This window comes from Mycteria americana, chromosome 3 (genome assembly GCF_035582795.1).
Source record: "Mycteria americana isolate JAX WOST 10 ecotype Jacksonville Zoo and Gardens chromosome 3, USCA_MyAme_1.0, whole genome shotgun sequence".
Classification (NCBI taxonomy): Eukaryota; Metazoa; Chordata; class Aves; order Ciconiiformes; family Ciconiidae; genus Mycteria; species Mycteria americana.
This window is the reverse complement of record NC_134367.1, coordinates 111,140,642-111,162,272: the sequence shown is the minus strand read 5'-3', so window position 1 is coordinate 111,162,272 and position 21,631 is coordinate 111,140,642. Positions and strand designations below refer to the sequence as shown.

The 21,631-nt window shown below is 40.8% G+C and overlaps 1 protein-coding gene across 3 annotated transcripts in view; it reads right to left on the bottom strand.

The window, feature by feature from the left end:
• The window catches only part of ALK (ALK receptor tyrosine kinase), a 316,680-nt gene that overhangs the window by 45,792 nt on the left and 249,257 nt on the right, over positions 1-21,631 (bottom strand). The window contains exons 9-11 of one of the 3 annotated variants that reach the window (XM_075496570.1): positions 15,418-15,587; positions 4,738-4,832; positions 3,196-3,339 (exon numbers count right to left, since the gene is read on the bottom strand). In XM_075496570.1, the coding sequence (XP_075352685.1) occupies positions 3,196-3,339; positions 4,738-4,832; positions 15,418-15,587 (409 nt within the window). Of the gene's footprint in view, positions 1-3,195; positions 3,340-4,737; positions 4,833-15,417; positions 15,588-21,631 lie in introns of those variants that run through there. The other 2 variants (XM_075496567.1, XM_075496568.1) reach the window with 2 other exon arrangements.

The following is a 21,631-nucleotide window of genomic DNA, read 5'->3' as shown; positions in this document are numbered from 1 at the left end:
GATTTCTGGAACCTTTAGGATCTTTCACAGCATGGCTGTGTTATGTGTTTTGAACCTTTGGTGTACATATCCTGGAGGCATGCCAAGCCACGATAAGCAAAGGCAAGGCTGAAGAAGCAATTCACTGGATACAGGGCCTGAGAACAGAGAAGACAAGGGAGGTTGGTGGTGATGACTATCGCTTCTGCTGAAAATGGATTTCCAAGCACAGGCAAAACCAGCAGGTACGTGTAAGAAGTTGTTCTCAGCTACAAAGGAGCAAATCAAGGCCCATACCCTTGAAAGCAATGGAACTTCTTTGGATTTACTGTCGTATAAACAAAGTGGTACCTGTCTTTCAGATTGTACTTCCTGCTGCATAGGCTGAGCTGGCTTGGGGACTTGGGGAGGGCATTTTATTATCCTGTTGTCTCCTCAGCTATAGGAACACAGTTCTTAGTTTTAATATGATTTCTTAAGGAAATATTATAGCCTGTGATCCATCACACAAGCCAAAGATCACATTAGCTGTAATTACTTTTGGCTGAGCTCATACTGGTCAATGCAGTCTTTGGGACTTCAGGGTGGCGCTGATGCTGTTGGTTCACTCGCACAACAGTAAATATGTGGCCATCAAAGTAAAGGCCTTGACAGACTCAGCCTGAGGATTCTTAAATGCATTACAGGATGCAGAAAGAAACAAGATTAAAGCTGGGTAAACTGCATAGCCCAGGGACCAAACAAGCACCTGCAGTGTTTACTGAGAGCAGGGACTCAGCAAAAAAAGGAAAAAGGTGATTTGGTGCTGTGGAGATCCTCAGAAATGCAATGACTTCCCACTGCAAGAAGCTGCAGCTTAGCTTCTCTGATTTCTGCCCTGTCTACTCCGAGGGCACAAAGGGGAAAAAGTTGCTGTAGGAGTGATTTCAAACCTCAAGGGCTGGAGACAATTTTAGACAGAACATGACAGGATCGAGGATCAAGCCCAGAAGTTAGGCAAGCTGGCTTAGATACCACAGGAATTGCCTTGAATTTTCACCCCAAGGTCATAACACATTATTTGAATTGCTCAAAGTACCTCGGTGACTTTTTCTTCTACCCCCATGCAATCTGACTCCCATTATTTCTACTATCCAAGCACTTATTTACATTGCATTCCTCAGATAGGACAGAGAGCAGAAGGGCTAGAAGATGTTCCATCATTTCAGGTCTAGTGAGAAGTAGGAAGTAACAAAATTCTCGAAGAAACCTACAGCCACTAGATTTCTAGCCTAACACCCACACAACGCACTTTACATTAACTTTGCATCCAAACTTCAGGCCATTCTTCAGTCTGAACCCAGTATCTAATGGCTTTTGTGTTACTAAAACAGTAGGTACCCTGGAAGGAAATGTACAGCTGCCTTAAGGAACTACATCACCACCTAAGCATTGACATTGCTAAGGAAAGTCAGCCAGAAGTCCATAATCTACACCTGTGTACAGATCCTACCACAAGATCACTGACCTAAGAGCAATACTGAAAGCACTTAAAAGTAAAAGGTGGCTCCACTTACAGGCAGGAAACAGAGATACAGATATTGAAGGGAACACTTCAAAGGATCTGCAAAGAGGATGTAAGTGTCCTTACCCTTACTCTTTCCCTTTCCAAAGGGAAATTATACCTTTGTGACCAGCCCAAGCTCACACATGGCATCTGTAACAAAGCTAGACACAACCTTTATAGCTAAAGCACTGGTCCACCCAGCCCAGCATCCTCTCATGTGGGCTCACTCCCTCTGTCTCATTCTCCTGAGACTCCTGTCAGTGCTCCTGCACTTTTCTTGCTGTATGATGCTCAGTACATAAAATATCAATAAACTCCACTTGATGGCAACTCTTGACCTACACTGCAGACTGCATCATCAGCCTCCACTGCCAAAGCTCGCTTCACAAGAGAGTTCAGGTACCAGCAGCTGCCCTGCTGCGGCAGCACGGAGTGGGCTAATACATCCAGCTTTTCAGGCAGGCTTTGAAGACTGTGTGGAGCTTTTGACCACACTGACCAGACTGCTGTTGGTATCAGAGCTAACACCACTAGTTCATGTATTTCAACTGTACACTGCAGGTAGCAAAGTGAAACATAACCTAGAATAGAACAGACTCAAAGAAGTCTTTCTAAGATGGAGGAGTGGGAGAGAAGGAGGCAGCAGGAACAAATCCCTGGGCTTACTGACAAAGTAAAGGAGGCATATACCAATCACGCCCCTGTTCTCTACCTTAAGAAGGGTGGTATTTCAAATTGGCAGGTAACTAGCTAGCCCTAACTGAGGAGAAACAGCTGCACACAGTGCTGAGGGTGGCAGTTATAGCAAGTGCTCATCTCTCCTGTATGTCTGGTCTCTCCTCTTTTCCGTGGTCAGCCCTGCTCCCCCAGGTAGGCTGGAGGTTGTGGCCACCTGAGTGAAATCAGGAAGAGAAGCTGGCAAAGAGGAGGGAAGGAAGCAGACTGAAATAGAAATGCACATTAGAGCCCAAAACAGATATTGTGAATGTGTGGGCAAGCCTGGGAGAGGGAAGAGACAAACATTTAGGAGACAGTGATGTGAGGGGGAGGGAATGGAAATCTTGCATTTATTTGGCCCATGCCACTACAGTTAAGTTGGAAAGGGGAGCTGGGGGGACAGGGGAGAACGAAATAACATTGGCTATACAAGACTGACATTTCTAACTAACTAAAAATCATGTTTTTAAAATAAAGTCCAATGCTGTACTCTTTCAAATGGGCAATGAAAATATTACTGAAAGAGCGAAGCTATGTTATTTCAAACCAAGCCTATATTAACTAGAGATGGGTGTTCAGGTTACCACGTGCTGGACTCAGTCAATTTGGACATTTTGCTTTGATTCCTGCCTAATTTTAAATGACCACGACACCAAACAAACCTGTCTTACAGCTTAAAAGCACCTTTTACTTCAAGAAGAGGCTCCCTCTCGTTCTTTCTTTCACCAGCTTGCAATCAAAATCCAAGTTACAGTTAACAGCTAAAGGTAATTGCTTTCTAGAGCTTGTTTTGTTTTGTTTTGCTTGTAAGGGACTTGGGAAAAGTCCTGAACAAAGGGTTTGGTAAAAAAAAATAAATAAAGGAATCATATTGCATTTAGCCCATCTAACTGAACATCTAACTAGTTGGAAATCTCTGCTGTCTGAAAATGCTTCTCAGACCAGACAATTACCTGCTGGACCAGAAATGGGGGCAGTGTTGAGCTGGAGATTTCCCAGAAGCTTTTGTTCCCATCCAAACTTCTTCTGGCCACCTCTACTGGTGAGCAAATTGCTTGAGTCTGGAGTGGTACCTCGAGGTGTCCTCTCTCCACTGACTAGAAAACAAGAAGTCACAGATTGGTGTATCACTGAGGGTGGCTGAGTCAGGATGTAATCCAAAACTGAAGCTAAATTAAGGGCTGGAGCCTTCTCTGCTGAGAATAAGAGCCTGCAGTCACAGGATATAACATTATTAAAGGAAAGGGCAGATTTACTTTCCATTACTGTTATGGGAACTGTGATACAAGAAAAATAAACAGGAATGAGTGGTGGGCAAAACAGCAAGTGAATGAAGACACAAAGCAGAAATACAGAATACAATCTTTAGCAACTGTTAGAAAGTTTCTCTTTTAGCCAGTAAAAGTAAGTGCAATCTTTTTAAATTACAGCCTAAGTTTAAGATCTCTTTAGAATACTGGAACCTGAGGTACATTGTACTTATGCACAGAAACCAAAGGGTATCACTGTGTAAATGGAAAGACTCACAGCCCCAGCCAGTGCAAATCAACATAACACAAAGCAGATGAAACATTCTGACTGCTGTTGGACGTGATGGATGAAGAAGTGGCTTAGAGGTTTTCACTCTGAACAGGGCTACAGAGCTTCAAGCCTAGAGATGAAAGAACACACTTAAGTTCTACTGCTCAACTCAAGGTAGAAGTTTCATGTGTTCAGAGCAGCAATCCTTCAATCCTCAAGTAAGTTGTTGGTGTGAGGTATAGAGTGACAGATCATTGAACACATTTACAAATTAAGCAATTCACTATGCATGAAATTGTGAAAGATGAGCCAGACACAAATGTTCAATAAAAATCTAAAAAATGGGGTGAAATCTGGCAGCAGTGGTATAGACTGGGCATATTCTAGAGGCCAGTCAATCACAAATTCTGGATCAGAATCCAAATTTTTCCCAAGAGTAGGAGCGAGTGAAGATCCTAGTTTCTGATTCAGACTTAAATGCATGTCAGTCCAAATAAAATAACCTTGTTCTAATTTAACTGGAGTATTGTGCCCAATGTTATTGCAAAGTTAGTGTCAATCACAGGATGCCTGTCTTTCCCTAGCCAGAGTCCAACTGTCATTCATTTTGATAACTGTCACACAGCAAACCAGGTCATGTGGAACTCGATATCACAGACTAGCTTCTGCATCAGCCTGGGTGGATAGGTGATGCTACTGTCTCAGCTGGAAGCTGACTCTCCCACACCATATGTCTTACTACCCATTTACTGCCAAACTTGGAACTCATTCACTGGTTGGCTCCACCAATAAGGTATGCATCTGAATGGTCTCCTCCATCTAAGCACAGTTATTTCTGAAACATACCTTTACATTTCAAGGGTCTTTTGAAGATAACAACACCCAATCCCTTCTGCACAGTTTCAACCCCTTTCCAAATTTCAATTACATGGCAAATAAAAGACAAGTCGCTTGCAGATAAAAGGAAAACTTACTTGTTAAATAACAGTCCAGACTAAGGGAGACATTGTCAAAAGCAATAATGGCATCAGATCCTTCTTCCCATGAAGCGATGATCTGAAACCAAAACCTGCACAGATTGGAAGAACAGGGATTAAATTCTGTTAAAGACATGAAACTCAGAGCTTCTCACAATTAAAGCAGTTTTAGAATGGGGGAAGAAAGCTTTTATTTTCACATATAAAAATATTAAATTGACAGAGAAAGTATCCTCACGCCTAATAAGAAAAGATGATCTGAGGACAGGAGCTGTACATGAATACAGGTAGACAGAAAAAAGCATACAGCCCCTCTTCCCTCCAGTGGCATACAACCTGAAGCAGGTGCAAGTATATATGTGTGTGTGTGTGTGTGTGAGGACAGAAAATTAAGTCTGCTGGCTTCTGGCACAAAAAAAATCAGACACCTAAGTGATTTTATTCTCACAAGTGATTTACACCCTGAAGTGTTAAGAAAAATAAGCAGGCTGGGGCCCCTGAAGTCATTTGGAGTTTCTAAAAGGAACTGGCAATCAAAGGCTGAAACCAATTTAGAAAGTATTTGGTGTTGATCCACCCTCTAGGAGGCAAAGGATATCTAACAGTCCTGGCAGTCACAAAAGAGAGGAACTGACACCGGGTAGTCCATGGGAAGAGCAGAACTCATTATCTCCTTGTAGAAGCTGAGCAAGTTTGCCTTAAATCACTTCCACACTCTCAGCTGGCTTTTGCCAGGAAGTTCTGCCACTCCTACATTACCAGAAGAAAGATCACTGTAAATTCACCCTCAGTGATACTACAGGTCAACAGGAAGAGCAAAACCAACCCACAATCAAATACTTCAAATCTGATAGTATATTGACCACGCATTAATTTAGCGCACTCGTGGATTTAGGTTTTCTCTTAGCTTAGCAAGTTCATGTTCTCCCGATGCATATCTGCCACATAAAATCATAATACTCTGCTTAGGAAGGAGAACAATTTCTAAAAGCAGCTGACCACAGCCCAGAAGCGAGATACAATGCTGAGAGGTTGCATCAAGACTACAAAACCATGAAACTATCATATGCCGTAGAACAAACTGCAAGAGAATACAAAATACTATTTAAACCTCATTCTCTATTGTATCTATGTTGTATCAACAAACATAACCAACTTCCACGCTGTCCTCAAATACAGTGCAGCTTTCACCCCCAGCGATGACAGTGAGGTTTGGCATAAGCTAAAACAGAACCCATATATGACAGAACCCAAAAACAGAACCCAAAAAACATATATCCATATATGGATATATGTGCCTTTTGAGGATATCTAGATTGAAGTGTTGTCATCTTCTGCAACTGGTGTTCTTGCTAAGCTACTGGTGGGGACACAATCAGAAAAGCTGACCCAACCAAAGCAAAAACTTCAAACAGAAAAAGATCTTGGCAGTCCCTGAAAGGTGTGAAGGGTTTAGAACAGGACACAGTCCGTTCACAACAGAAAAGAGTTGATATAGTTACTATGTTCCTCCTCCTTTATTTCTGGTAAAGTAAAACAATGATGCTTCAATACTGAAATTTCTCACTCCTTGGAGATATGCATTGGACATATGGAGAGACTTTTCTAAAATGGACTTTTTATGTTCTAAAGACATGAGCACCTGCTATGAAAGAGCAGGTGATTGACACAAAGAACAGTGGATATGGTGAAGGAAGAGTATCCCTAGCATCAAAGGAATCTCCAAACAGCAAGACATAAGTTTCCTTGCTAAATGATCCGTCTTTATCAGCTCAGAAGGTAGGAGCTCCATCCAAACAAATCTGAAAATCACAAAAGTGTATTTTTTGCCTTCCCAATGCACACAAAGTGCAACTGCAGTCTGACATTGCCACAAGCCTCAAGTTCTTAGTTGGTATACCTGAAACCCATTGTGGGTATGTCTAGGAGGAGAACTGGAAGGAACATAAAATCCTTGGATGTTAAATTGGCTTTCAAGTACATCGGCTGTCCTCCCTCTGCCTCCTCTCCCTGTTTGCTCCACAGTTGACATCCCACAACACTTCAAATGAAATTACAGGCTCTAGCACAAACATAAGCTGTGCAGTTTGGGCCATGCCATGTGAGTCTTAAACAAAAGGTTTTGGACAGACAAAGTGGGCTCTGACCTACTTTTTCCTGTAAGATACTGTGCCAGCAGCAGAGGTGACTGAGCCATATGTGAAACAGGCCCTGAACAACCACAGGTCACAGTCTGGTATGTTATGGAGAACCAGGACCTACCTTGGGCTGTAATCTACAGGCCGTAGCTCAGCAGAAGCTTCTCTCCCCTGTTGTGTGCTGCTGAAACCTCCAGGAAGAGGTAAGGTGGAAATGGATTCAGCTACATGTCTTTCAGTTGGCTGTGTCTGAAAATCAATGCCCTGCACACAGTGAACCTTGGCACTACATTGAAGGGACCACTGGAACTGAGTCTCGGATGCATTTGATCTTCGGCCTGTTTCCTGGGGGTGCACACTATATGCCGCTTGGAGATGTGGACATTTTGATGTTTGTAAGGTGCTAAAGTGAGGCTGGGAAATGAATTACAAAGACAAATAAGCAGTTCTTAGACACGGTCCTCCATGTCAGCTTTTCCCTCAACTTCTGCAGACTTTAGCTCAGGTTGCATAGAAGAGACAGATACTTCTGCAAAGACTACTACACACCTTCTTTGTACCTGGCAACTAAATACTTCTGAAAATAACTTTAGGCAATTTCCCTTGGCAGAACCTGAGCTTCATGCTCCAAGGTGTTATCCTTTGATGCACTGTTCATGTCATGCCTCTTCAGACAATGAAGGGCTGTTCTTATGAGAATTATCAAACGTTCAGCCCCTAAGAACAGAAAGGCATGATACAAACGAGTATTTCTGTCATTGAAGGGAGTGCCATCTAACGTGCCCATATAAGAACGCAACAGGTTGTGTTTTACTTCTATTTACAGTTCATCCAAGTTAAGAGACAGCCTTGCTGATTTCACCTGCAGGAGCACTGGGACCAGAACACTTGAGAAGTTTCCTGAAGTTCACCAGGGATGAAAAAAATGACAGAAATACCTCCAAAATAGAAAAATAGTGTGAACGTCAAACACTGGTAGGACCATCAGTGCTGCTCTGGTTGTCTATCCATCTGATTTTTTTTCTAACATGAATGCAGTTTCAGTACAAATCTTCTCTTGAGACCAGCATTTCTGCAACAAATAGTTCATCTTTTTCTCTTCTCCAGTTTAATGCCACTATTAATTTAGAAATATGATGTCTTTCAAATTCCATTGAAACAAGATCATCAGTTAACCAACATTTCAATCATTAGCTTTGGTGGTTTTAGCTTAATGGGCTAATTAAGGGAAATTTAATCACAACTGAAGATGGAAATGTCACACATCAGTGAGATGGAAAAAACCCCACAGACAATCTCATTCCCTTGCCCCCTCCTCTTTTTTTTCTTTCTGTTTGATCCCTGAAATCAATGAAACAACTCCATTTGACTTTGGTGAAAGCTGATACTGAAACACCAGAAGCGTATGTTATTGCAGTGACTCAGTATAACGCTGGAGGTGACAACATCTCACTGGTATTTCTGCACAGATCGAAGTAGGGCATGCTGACTGCACATCCAGTACTTCAACTGGCACCTATACAGCACAGATACTGGTGCACAGCACTGCGTAGACACGCTCACTGCAACCACAGATGCTGTGGTGGATGGCCATGAAAGAGTATTCCTGAAGGCAATTACACAGGAGCAGCAAAATTAGTGCTGGCAAGCTTGTTGTGACTTTGTTGCTTAATAAATCCTGGCAACTTCCTCACATGGAATCCAAATCCTCATCAGGTAAGTCCATGTTTGTAAGCTAGATTTCTTCATGGGAATGAAAATATGGCTGCTACGAAAGGCTTTAATAGCTTGGATATTAGAAAAATTGTTACTTGAGGACTAGTGGAAATTACTTCTTATCTGTCTCTTCTTCTGTCCTACTTGACCCCAGGAGCACAGCTTGGAAAAACTGCCGTAGATGTATGACAACTGGGAAGTACAAGTTACATCCTGCAGAGTTGAGTGTCAGCTGAGCTGCGAATGCAACTCGTACAAAGGCCTTTTTTTTTTTTTTTTTTTTTTTTTAAAGTCTGTTTGAGGCAGATGGGAAATGCTGTACCAGGTGGACCAAAAAAACCTAATTCAAATCTCCTCTTTGGGGAACATCAGCTCGGCTGTCTGAAGGATACAAGTTTTACATAAATTCAAAAACCACTCAAGGGTGACTACTGATCAAATATTACAGAGTCACAGATAAGAAATGGCACCAAAGGCATAACAAATAGGCTTTTCTTGGTTTGTTTCTTTGGCCCAACCTTTGAAATCTGAATCCAGATGAACAGTTCCTTGAAAGGTAGGACCAAGCATATTCCAACTTAGTTAAATCTGACAGAAATAGGATAACATCAAAGCTTCTGGGCTGTAATCTTCCCCATTCCTCAGGATCTTTGAATCTTGGGTTTTATTTCAGTGTGGTCAGTATTTGAGCTTCATCACATCATCCTGGATTTTCTGTTCAGTTGGTTCTTTTTGCTTACTTATTTTTTTCTTGATCCTAACAGAAGACTGGTTCCTCCCAAAATATCTGGGGCTTATTTACAGAGGGAAATATAGAGCTAAAAATATGAAAATACATCTATAGTTACGTTGGTATAGCCTCCATGAGAACAAACTGTTTTGCTTACATCACCTATCCTTAGGTCTTCATTGCACAGAAATGTTAGCTTTTGGGTGTATTGTATCCTCTTCTGTTTGGAGGGAAAGAAAAAACATTCTCCTTGAATTGAAGACCTCAGAAAGCTGATTTCATGCAAATTCTGCAGCTCCCTCCCTTCAGTAACAACTCTGAATTCCACCTAAATATTGTCCCTGGCTCATACAGACAGTTCAGGTTTCCATTAGCCAGACTCAGGCAGCTGTCTTCATGCCATTATTTTAGAAAGGCTCATAATCATTATTTTTTTTCTTTTTATCATAAAGATAGGGATTATTAACCAAGATTGAATGTTAATCTCTTCTGTACTCAATCCCCCGTGCAGTGACATGATCACAGCATGCCTGTATGTACAGGTCCCATTTCATAACTTGTAATGTTTTGCCTCTGATGGAACTGATTTCTCTCTCTACCTAGCTAAAATAATTATGGCTGAACCTGCTTGAGACCGAGGTACTTACGGAACGGAGAAGTTTCAGGTCACTAACCCTTATTACATTCAGGTTCCCATTAACTTCTCTGTTACAAATGATGCATTGTTAGCTCACTTCACAAAGGAATACTTACTATTTGGGATAAAAGGCATACTTAGGTGGAATGAGATTATTTGGAGAAATATAATCATGTTAACCAAATTCAGTTACAGTGACAGAATTGCCATGCAGGAAGTTACTTAATAGCCAGTAATAAAGGTTGAGATTCAAAGGTGTTATTAAAGGCAACCATGCTGAATATATACACGTACAAAATCTGTCACAGGTACTCTGCACACACTGTCACCAAAACCCCCTTTTTCAGATGAACAGAACAGCCATCAGCAGAATAACTCTATTTCAAAAGGAGGACAGTAGCAGACATAGTTAATGCTACAGAGCAGAAAAGCAGTGATATGGCATTAAAGTCTCACTCTGTTTTTAACAAAGTAATGCGGGACCACATCGGAGCAACAGAGGCTAGGCTTGTTGGATGGATATAAGAAGAAAGAATAAAGAGATCTTGGTGTAGATGTGACCAATGAATATATATGCGGTAACCTGTAGGGAGACATATGTCTAGCTTGTATGGAGGGTCCCTGTTTCTTCATAGCAGAATGGGAAGAAAGTTCAGGAATAATAGGAGACAAACAGGTCTCTGGGTACAAAATGTTGCCAAGAACTTTCCTTTTCTTTTTCTTCCTTGATGGGAAACCTGATGCCCAGAAACTCATTAGAAAGAAAATCTGAAAGCAGTGTGAGGGAAGAGACAGAACAATGCAAGAAGAAATTACTAGACAAGAAGAGTGCTTAGCCACAGCTGGTAGAAATACAGCAGAGTAGTACGACTATGAGACAACTTCTTTTTACTGCTCTTTTTACTGCAGCAATGAGTGAGAGGTTCCCCAGCTGCTTTGGCTGCCATTGAGATCAGAGCTGCTGAAGGAGCCAGACAGAACAAAGCGTCTCACTCCCGAGGACTGAAAGGGAATCCCACTTTGACAGGCAGACGAAAAACTGACGAGCACCAAGTGTAGTTCATAAAAATCCAGCAAGCCAGCAAGACTGGAATAGGTAAAGAAGCCAGTTTAAAAAAAGAAAGTATAATCATCTGGACATGAATTTTGACTTGTTGCAACAGAATATCACCTTCTGGGGTAACTTAAGTTTGTAGACTTTTTTGCTTTCTTCCTCAGGAAGGGCACATCCATACCTTGCCTTCCAGGTAAGTCACATCTTTCTCTTCCAACATAGTAAAATTCCTCAGTCTGTGTTCAGGAGAAGGTCATCAGCAAGAAAATAATTTTCAAGCTCTCTGAGCACAATAGGACCAAAAGAAAATGTTTTTTACTTTCTGAATGTGCTGCCCTGTTAAAAGAACACAGAGCCTAGTCTTGCTATCAGTGACAAGGCAAATGGTGCTGCTACTTACGACTAAAAATTTAGTTTCTAGAGACCTCAAGTAAACTCCTCCTCTCACTCCTTCTTCCACCGTCTGGCCACTACTACTTAAGACTGGCTACAAATTTAGACTTTGTAATGCCAAAAACATAAACTTAAGGAAGGAAGCAAGCCAAGGAAACCTTTCTAACCAGTAGACACATTTACATTCCTTTTATATTTGCATACAGTTGTCTTCTATCAGAAGACTGTACTGAGGTTGGACAGGTTGCTGTTAATACTTGCCATTTGTAAAAATGTTCCTCTCACAGAAGTTACAGTGAAATCTTTAAAGAAAAGGACAGGTTTAGTAGAGAATATAGGCCTTAAAAGACCAGAGCTGGTCTGGTCTGGTCTGGCTCATGGTGGAGTCCACTTCCAGGCAACTCCAGCCAGGTGGTAGATGGACCCAGAGAACATTTAGTCTACACGTCACTCCACATGGCTGGCCTCAGTTTCACCAAGGGAGCCTAACTGAAGTGAATCAGAATTTGTTTCTTAAAGCATTATTTTTCCAGCCAGGCTTCAGCCTATTAGAGCTAATCCTTTTCCACCTTTTACACTGCGTAGCAAAACAGTTGCTAGGCAGGTTGGTGATAATAAGCATCAGCCTACAGCAAACTCCAGAAAATCACTCTGTTACATGTGCTTGTATTTTATCTATGTGATATACCTTAACCACACTGTTAAACTAACAGAATATCTAATTATTAGCTACATAAATCACTCATCTTCAATGACTTCAGGCTTCTGTTTGCTCTTGCTGTCACATTCCCGTGACTGTATCATTATGAAAATTTAAACTCACATTTACTCTACTAATTAAAAGCAAATGTATAAAAAAAGCAAGCCCAAACTACCAACTACAACGGAGCTTTCAAGACTCTGTTTCCTACTTGCACTTCTATGAAGTTAAAAAAGAACAATTCTCAACAGACTCATCACTTATCACTGGAAAGCAAATAGTAACTTTCCATCAAATGAAACAATTTTACAATAACACAGTTCTCTACACTACTCTCAACCCAAATACTTTAGCACTGCATTAATGGGTAAATTCCAGTACGTAAAAATGACCAATTTTCTAGCTTTCACTGATCTATGCAGATTATGTGATTTGCAGATAACGTGTTCTTCAGGGAGGGGTAGGTGGCTCCATGGGGGCCAAATGAAGTATAGCAAGGATTGTTAGTTCGTGTTGAGTGTATTTAAGTGGCAAGTTAAAATACAGCACCTCTGGGGACTTTGCCTTTTGCCTTTGGTAAGCACAATCTGTTCATCCAACAGTTCAAGGAGCTCTCGCCCACAGCTGGCTTCTTTAATTGCAGGTGCTTTGATGGCATATCCTTCGCCAGGCCCTTTGCCCTTCCTCCCCCATGCACAGAAGATACTGAGCATTTGGAATTGGGTTACAGCTCTATTAACCTCCACGCCACGAGCCGACTCTCAAGACTGTTTTGCCAACGCCTTCCAGAACAAGGAAGGATAGCTAACTTCGGGAAGATGTAAAAAGCCAGGACTTCAGCCTCTTTAAAGTCCACACAGAAAAGGTAAGACCTCACACAGGGTGAAATTTCAACCGGATGCTTTCCTAAGGATCAAATGGGAGGAAAGAAGACAAACCTCTCCTCATTGTACTCTCGGAAATTAAGCATGTGTCCAGGATTGCCCAGGCTAACGCAGCTCTAGAAATCTAACATCTCTCTGTCCCAATTTAGCTTCTTTGTTATACTCCTCCCTACTTTCTGTTCCTGCCAAATCACCTGAAATGTTCTAGCTGTGATTTTCTGCCAAAATATAATTTCTCCCAACAGCCTGAGGGATATCAAACATTTAAGAAATGTCTGTTATTAAAGATAGAGCTGATCTAATTTCTTGGAAGTCTTCCTAATGAATCTTTGAAGTGCTATAAGCCAAACATGGAAATTATGGCTAAGCAGCTTTTGAACAAGCGTGCTTTTGAGCAGTTTTAGAGCATATTATCTTGTTATTAATAACACTTTCCATTCAGCTTCCCAGTCACAATGGAATGTGCTTTAATTTTGTGTGGAACTGGTACACTGGTGTGCTTTATTCAAGAGCTTTACTTCTGTGAGGCGATTTAAAGTTTCAGCTCCTTCTGTAGTAATATCTGCAGTATCATGCTTCTTCTAACGCAGACCCTCATAGCTACTGACACAGGAACCAATTAGAAAAAGACAGACACAGCAAGCTTTCAGCAGCACCAGCAGTGCATTCACATCAATTAAATACTTCTTACAGTTCAATGAAACTGTCATTTATCTCCAAAGTATATATACTGCAGTCTCCCAGTACCATTTCGGTATACACTTCCATAGAATTCCTTCCTAATTTGTACATCAGCCCAGATTTCCGAAGAAACAGGTTTCAAGATGGTGAGAAAGATGCCTGCAGTATTTCCAAGTCTCACAGGAGATTTCTTCCTTCCCAGGAAGGACTGGTTTCAAGTAAAACATTCTTAGAAAAAAATTCATTACAATAGTGCACTTTCTTTGAATAAATAAGGACAAAACTTTTCAAGAGACACCAAAACTTCCAAGTTTTCCTTGCTTATGTCTTAACCTCCAACAAACTCCCTTCCCTCAGTGAACCCAGCTGTCTTTCTCTGTAAGTAATGGGGAAGTAAGGGTGTCAGCACCTCATACATAATAGTCAGCACCATGTATCAGTTGGATCTGTGATTCCACATGAACCACTGCTAGCCTGGCTCCTAAGATCAAAGTATTCTCTGCCTGACTGTGCAACCAGAGAGAATTTAAAGGAAAGCAATAGTATAAGAGTACAGAATAATTCAGGTACAAAACATTCCCCTGGCAACATTAGAAAATAAATCACATAAATAATAATGGCAAAATATACCATTCTTCAAAGGAAACACAGCTGAAGGGAATGAAGCAACCAGGTATTTTTACAAATGGTGCTTCAGCAGTGACTGCACAATAAGCCTAATGCTGATATTTTTTAAATCTTTGACGCACACATATTAATTATACATTCAGGACCGAAGCGTTGGCAGTGTCCTTGTTGTATTTGCAGCCTACGTGCATCCCCAAGAGCCAGCAAGATAAAAGACATATTCATACAATGTTTGTTCAAACTTCTTATGAGGCAAACTATCCCTTAATGAAATCCATTATTGCTAGGGCACAGATTTCCAAAAAGACAAAGGACACCAGTGCTCTTGACACAGATTGTAGATGCATCTTATAGCCTAAGGGCCAGGGCAGCAGGAGGTGAAGTATGTCTGTGTCTTCTCTATAAACAGCATAAGCCAGAGCACACACAGAAAGTAAACAATGCACAACAGAGTATTCCCTTAAAGCTGACTTGTAAGAAACAGCTAAAACAACACTCTTTAAATAAGCATATGCTACCAGATTAAGCATATGCTACCAGATAAACCTTTTATGCTTAAAGCCAGAATACAGTCATAACTGAGACAGCCCTTTATTAAGCTGAGCCTCCTGCTACAGCTAACACAAAGGTGTTCAGATGCATCCTTGTCTGATTTTCAGCGGGTTCTTTTCCCATCTCTTTCATCCTCAGATCTAGACACATTGAATGCTGGGGACTTTGATACCCATAAAAAAAAAATCAACTATGGAGCTCACATCCCACTCTAGCAAACCACATAAGAGGATCAAACATGCTACATGAAACAGTATGTGAGGAGAATGATTATTTCCAGTCAATGAAATGGAGACACAGAAGTTTAAGCATCTTGCTGTAGACTACCCAGTGACCCAGTTTGTGAACCAAGACCACCACTTAGGAGTTCTAAAATTGGGTGCTTTGCTCTAACTACTCAGTTATTCTCATTCCCCGCCTGTAACAGAAGATACCTCCCAGGGACAAAGCGCTTCCTCTCCCTGAGGAAACCATTTCCAGGAGCAATGCTGGCCATTTTCATTGCCAGGTAGCTAGTGATGAAATGACTGAACATCATGAAGGAGAATGATGAGGAGACTCATACCTATCCAGTATATCTGGGAGAGGTAAGATCATCCACTGCCATATTCCCAAACCTTCACTGTTATCTGAATGCCAGAATGTCCGGCTCTGTTCCTTTCCTGTCTTGTTCTCGACCAGCACCAGGGATATATTTCCCAGCAAGACACCATGGATGAGCCATGACATTCGTAGCTAGAAGAAAGAGAACATATGAGATTAAACATCACAAACATTATCCGAAAGTTAACAAAAGTCCCAACTTTTCTTTCATTTCTTTGTTTTCTAATCACCAAAAAGTTGATTCTCTCTCCCTTACGCTCAAGGAATCCCTTTACAAAACTCCACAGATGTGGAAGCCTGTAATACTTAGTATATGCTATTTAATATTGGAACTACTGGCCTTTCTTTTTGGTAAATGGAGTCCCAAACATCTCTGTTTTAACTTTCACATATGTGTCTGTAATTTTAAAGAGATAAGCTAATACCTCTATTATCTGCAGTACAAAGATCACACTCCCCTAAGATGCCACGTAAGAGATTCAAGTTAAGACTAACAACTTTTTCAGCAATAAACTTTTATATTCCGGCAGCAGCAAAAACACAGGGAGAATAGCCGCAATAAGCAGGCATCACTAGTAATCACATCCTCATCCCCCAGATACTCTTTTCAAAAATCGGTTTTTCCTTACCTCTTTCCAAGTTTCTACAGACTTTCCAATTAAAGTTCAGTGATAATTAGGTTTTTTATTAATTAAAATACCTTAGGGAACTGGTTTTCTAACATTTTTGTTACATTTAATATAATTGAGTCCATTACCATGGATTTATCCCTGTATGTAAAATTATTTCATATAGTTTTCTCATTTTATGACTTTCTCTCCCTCATTGTATGAAAAGAAAAAAAATGCCTTCTACATCAGGCTAGTCTCAGAATCCATATTACATGAACATAGTCCTCTAATTTTCTTGGGAAGAAGAAGAGCTAGCTCTTTGTTGATAAAGAGCATAAGTAAAATACACATATATATTACATGCAAGAGCTCGGTCTCACCTCAATAACCAGTAGAGGTGAGAATGCTGAAGGAATGAGTTTATTAAAGCTACAGTAACGATGGATTTTTGAACACAAGAAAGTGTTCAGCACAGTGTCTAGCATCCATGCATATTAAAAAATAGCCCTCTTGTTTTTAACACTTCAAAGCCAACACCTAAGTCAGGATGCTAGGAATTAAATTTATATTTTACACAGGAATACCTGATAACATTACTTACTTTCTTGCTTTGATAGCATAGAATTTTCATATCCATTTCTCAGCATAAGACACAACTGTTAGATTTTGCTTGCTGTTGCTGTCTCATGGTATAAGTCTGTCCTGGCAGACAAGTGAGATTTAAGGGTCTGAAAGGACAGAAGTATTGCTATTATTCCTAGCTTACGCTCACAATTTTGGGGTGGGTGGAACAAAATTCTGGGTACTCATTATACTAATTATCAGTACTGAATTTAGGTAAACAGTGCAGTTCACCTGCCTGTCTCCAAAGTTACAAAAACAGCAGTGACTTTGACCACATGGCAAAACTATGACAGAGACCAAAAAAATCTAGATGTGGTTCTTCTCCGTCTCCAGTCCAAAAATCACTTGCCTGGAATCACTCCTGGGTCTGTTGAACTGCTAGCATGTATGACACAAGCATTGATAAGGTGTACAAACTGATATGCAGGTACAGGTCTGTGAATCCATTTCATTACCTCATTTGACCACAGATGTTCAAGACTCATGATGCATAGGTTTTCAGTAGTTCAGCAAACCATCACTGGGGCCTACCAGACCACAGCACTTCTGGGGACAAGCCGCTGCTCAAGCCTGACTACCAGCTCACTCTCACCCCAAATTTGGGAAAGGACTTGTGGAGTCCCATGTCTGTTTCTGTAATATCAGACAGTGGAAATCATAGGATGAATTATGAGGATTTTCACCTTGTGGACACCAGAGAGAAAAAGCAGGACTGGCCAAAGTGATGGCCAGGGAGGCAGCTGGGGGAGGGCTGAGTTCACACGCACAAGTTCACCAGAACCAACACTGGTGGAAGAGGCTGCTGACAAAGGTTTATGGGGTAGGAGGCTGATGCCTTCAAACTTGATACCTGCATGGCTGCTCCTAACTCTTAGTGCACACATGGTCTTAATGTCAGGTGACAATCAAGATTAAATAACCTGTTGGGCATTTTATACTTTCAAGTGCCTATGAAGTGAGACTACCGAAACTACAGTGAAGACTGCTCTCCCTTAGATATCATTAGAATATCTTTCAGACCCACTTAAGTAATTTCCCTTTAGAAAACTGATCAGGACTAAACTTTTTTTTTTTTAAATACCTTTGGAATGCCAGTGGACATTTAAAGCACTCAATCTGTAGCAGGGAAAGCAACTCCTCTTACTGAGACTCCATATGTGAAGCACTTTTAGGACCCTAATGCCAACTCTACTGTAACGCACTATGTGAAATTTCTAATACAGGTAAGTTGGAGCAACTTCACTGTGCCATTTTGACAGTTCAAAATTTGAGAGGTAAAGCCCTGAAGCTCCTACTATGCAGGAGCTTTCAGACCTCTATCTCTTCTGGAGACCTGCCAGACAGTAAGAGGCAACATCTACACAGTCAGAAGTGAGAAAAGAGCAAGCCTTTGACAGCTATTAACGTAACACTGGAGCAAAAGCTGAAGCAATTGATGGATTGGAATGGATGCCTTTGCACACATGTCAGCTGTTTGAAGGAAAGACGTAGTTGGCATTAGATGTGGGAGATCAGCTCATTGGCAAAGTGCAATATGCAGACTCTAATGAACTGGCTCTGAGTGAATCAACTGGCACTGTGTCCAAATGGGCATTTTTGGCTGTGATTTCCATGGTTTCTAAGCTTCATAGCAGGGCAGTCCAGGTCTTTTCACACCTGCTGAAGTGAACCAGAGCAGATGATGAGCTGGATGCCACAGTAAAGACTTCCGAATGGGGCTGGCATTCATTCTACAGAATACGGCATCAATGATGGCAGATGGTACTACATACACGATGCGTCCTGTAAGTAGTGCAGTGGCACATTTGGAAAAATCTGTATCTGGGCTGTTGGTGGCATACCCCTAACATTATATATCAAACATCTCCCTCTGTGTTAAACCAGCAGCAAAATATTCAGAAGCTAGAAACATCACTGAGGAATTAATTAAGCACTGCAGGTAGACATTGGCTCAACAGCACCTTGCTTTCTGGCTTTAGAACCCACCATAGCTGGTGATTAGCTGTTCATATGCAAACCCACTGACTCAGTAAATGAAACGCTCTAAACTGATTTGGGGAAAATTAAAGGGAGAGAGAGCCCATGGTAAACACACGGCGTATTGAGGCAAAACTTGGGTCAGATGGCCACATGCACTGTACTTTAAACACCATCTGGAAAGATGCCTTCTGAGAATCCCCTTAGCCTCCAAGTTTGTGGAATTTCTGAACTGATAAACAGGAGACTCGGTTCATCCAAGAAAGAACAAAAAAGTAATCCTTATCAATATCAACAGGGCTTGGCTGGTTTAAAAGAGAGGTGAAGAAAAACAAAGAGAGTAGATTTTCTAGCACAAGCTGCATAATTTCAAGACCATCTAAGAAGTGAGACTTGAATTTTACTTCCTTATGCACAAAGAAATAAAATATCAAGAACCTTATGGGTGAACTTTGGGCCGGCTTACACCTGTAAGTGTACTTTAATGGCTAGAAACATTCCAGTATGAAACAGTGCTCAGATGTCTGACTGAGGACCAATGACACACACAGCAGCATAAATAAAACGTTCCTCAGTGGCACTCCAGAGAGCTGCTGGTTTTTTTTTCTCCCTTCCTGAGTGGCAATGCCCCTGATGATTAGCATTACGGTCCTACCTGGCAGAAAAAGCTAGTTGTCCATCTTTAGCACAAGTAACCAAAGAAAGAGGAAAAGATGAACATACTTCAAACAAGGCTTGGAGTAAGGTATTTTTAAGAAGACGGAGAAGAGCCTACAGGCATCCTGCTCCCAAGGAACTGCAGTAGTTGGATCCCACTGATGGCTATCTTGCTACCCACACCCCAACTCGGCACCACAGGCTGACATCTTGTGACATGGCACATTACTTAGTTCTCATGCCCCCAATCCTTGCCCCCCACCTATAATACTTGCTCAAAAGATTTGCTCAAAATTTTCTTGACCAGGGACTGTGGATTCTTGAAATATAGACATTTATTTTTCTGAAAAACATAACTCTTGTTTTGGGCCTTCTTCGCTGGACACGAAACAGCAGAAGTTGTTTTCAGCTGTGAATGCACTGACCCTGTAAATGTAAGTCAGGCATTAAAGAAGCTTGGAAAACACCTCATCGTTGAATAGAAACTGAAGCTGCAAGTTGGAATGCGGTTTACACAGAATTAGACAAGAGCTGCAGACACCTTTGCCAAGTCTCAGTAAGTTTTGTACATGAATATGAACGTTTGAGGCATTAAGTTTATCACATTGGCAATATTGTTTTTCTTATTAGAAATGAGAAATGGTTGCACACAACAGTACAAGCAAAGACATCTATTAGGACTGCTCAGCAACTTAGACTTGGACTCTTATGAATAAGAAAGATGGGCAAAAGCTCTTGTTCCTGTTTTCTGGCCAGATCAACAACTGTGCACAATCAATCTCTCTTGTAGTCTGCTGACATTTCTGCTTTTGCTTAGGACTCAGATGTGCAAGCAAAAACCTTATGTAAATGGTAAAATGATAATTAACTGATCTGATCATGTAGCTTTAAAATACCTAGGCAGGCAAGAGAAGCTTGTATTTTATATGAACAGATTCTTATGCTATTTATTCTCACATTATTTCTTACTTATGTTTACTTTTATAAAATCAAGAACTGAATACAAGCACCTTCATTTCAGGAAACAAACAAACATAAAAATGAAGACGACAACAAAAGAGAAAGAAAGAGAAAGAGTTCATAGTTTTGCTGCCAGAGCACTGTGGAGTGACCTGGCCTTCAAAAAATTTCAGATATTCTAGATCCTCCAATCCAATGACACAGAAGCCAGGTAGCAAAGGAAGCAAGAAAAGATAAAGACAGGTAACAGTGAATAAGCTGTATGGATTTTAAAAGCAACACTTTAAAATAAAAAAAGGGTGCTAACAACATTTGCAAAATAAAGCACATGAAAGGCTGTGCTAGAGGCATATCTATGTTGCATTTTTCATGCTCATAAATGTTCTGAGTCAATGTTATTACCATGTACCCTTCTAAGTTATTTAAAGCTCAAGGAATAGAGGAGAAAGAGAGTCACACTCTGCAGGTGTCAGCATGGGGCTCAGAATGCACTCAAGGAATGATTTATATTATTGATTTACATGCTTTAAAAAAAATACAACACTTTTGCATAGAAAAGAGAACTGAATTAATAACCACAGAGGATGAAAACATCTTTATAAACCTGAACGAGAGGGCAAACTTCAACTATACTGTTTTACATCAACATATTATATTTATTTTCTAGAGAGAGTGTATTTACATTCAAAAAGTAATTTCAGGCTTAGAAGAAGTCTGGCTCAGTTTAGTACTTACTTACATAACATAATGGTGGCTTTCAAGAAATAGCTAGTTGAAATGTCAAAATAGCATCAGAAAAAGACTTTCATTATTTTAAACATGGCCAAAAGCACAAAGCTTTTTTACTATCACAGGAATCCGTTTTCATTTTTTTTCAGCACAACTATACCTTTAAAATGTTTGACCCAGGATCTAACAGAAAAATTAAATAATCTGGTTCCCAATCACAATGTAATCCCTTTTGCAAAGAGTCACCTTCTTTTGTGGAGATGCATGCGATAACATGTCAGGCTAATTTCATCACCATCTAGGCAACACCACCTCTGTTGTTATTCTCCTTCTTTATTATAGCCTACACCAAAACTGCTTGCATGGCTTTTACTTCTCAGATATGGCACTAAGGTCTATCACAGATTCCCTTGCGCTGAGCAAAGCACAGCCTTTCTAAAAATCAGTCTGCAGACTGTTCACGTTTCTGCAGTGACTTTCAAACAGAAGTAATAGTCATAATCCTGATCTACAGACTCTAGCTTCCTTCAAAGCCTGAGGATCCAGATGGCAGGGAGCATCTCTGAAAAATGGAATGAAAAGCTAATCAACATATGTGACTCTGCACTTGTACAGCAA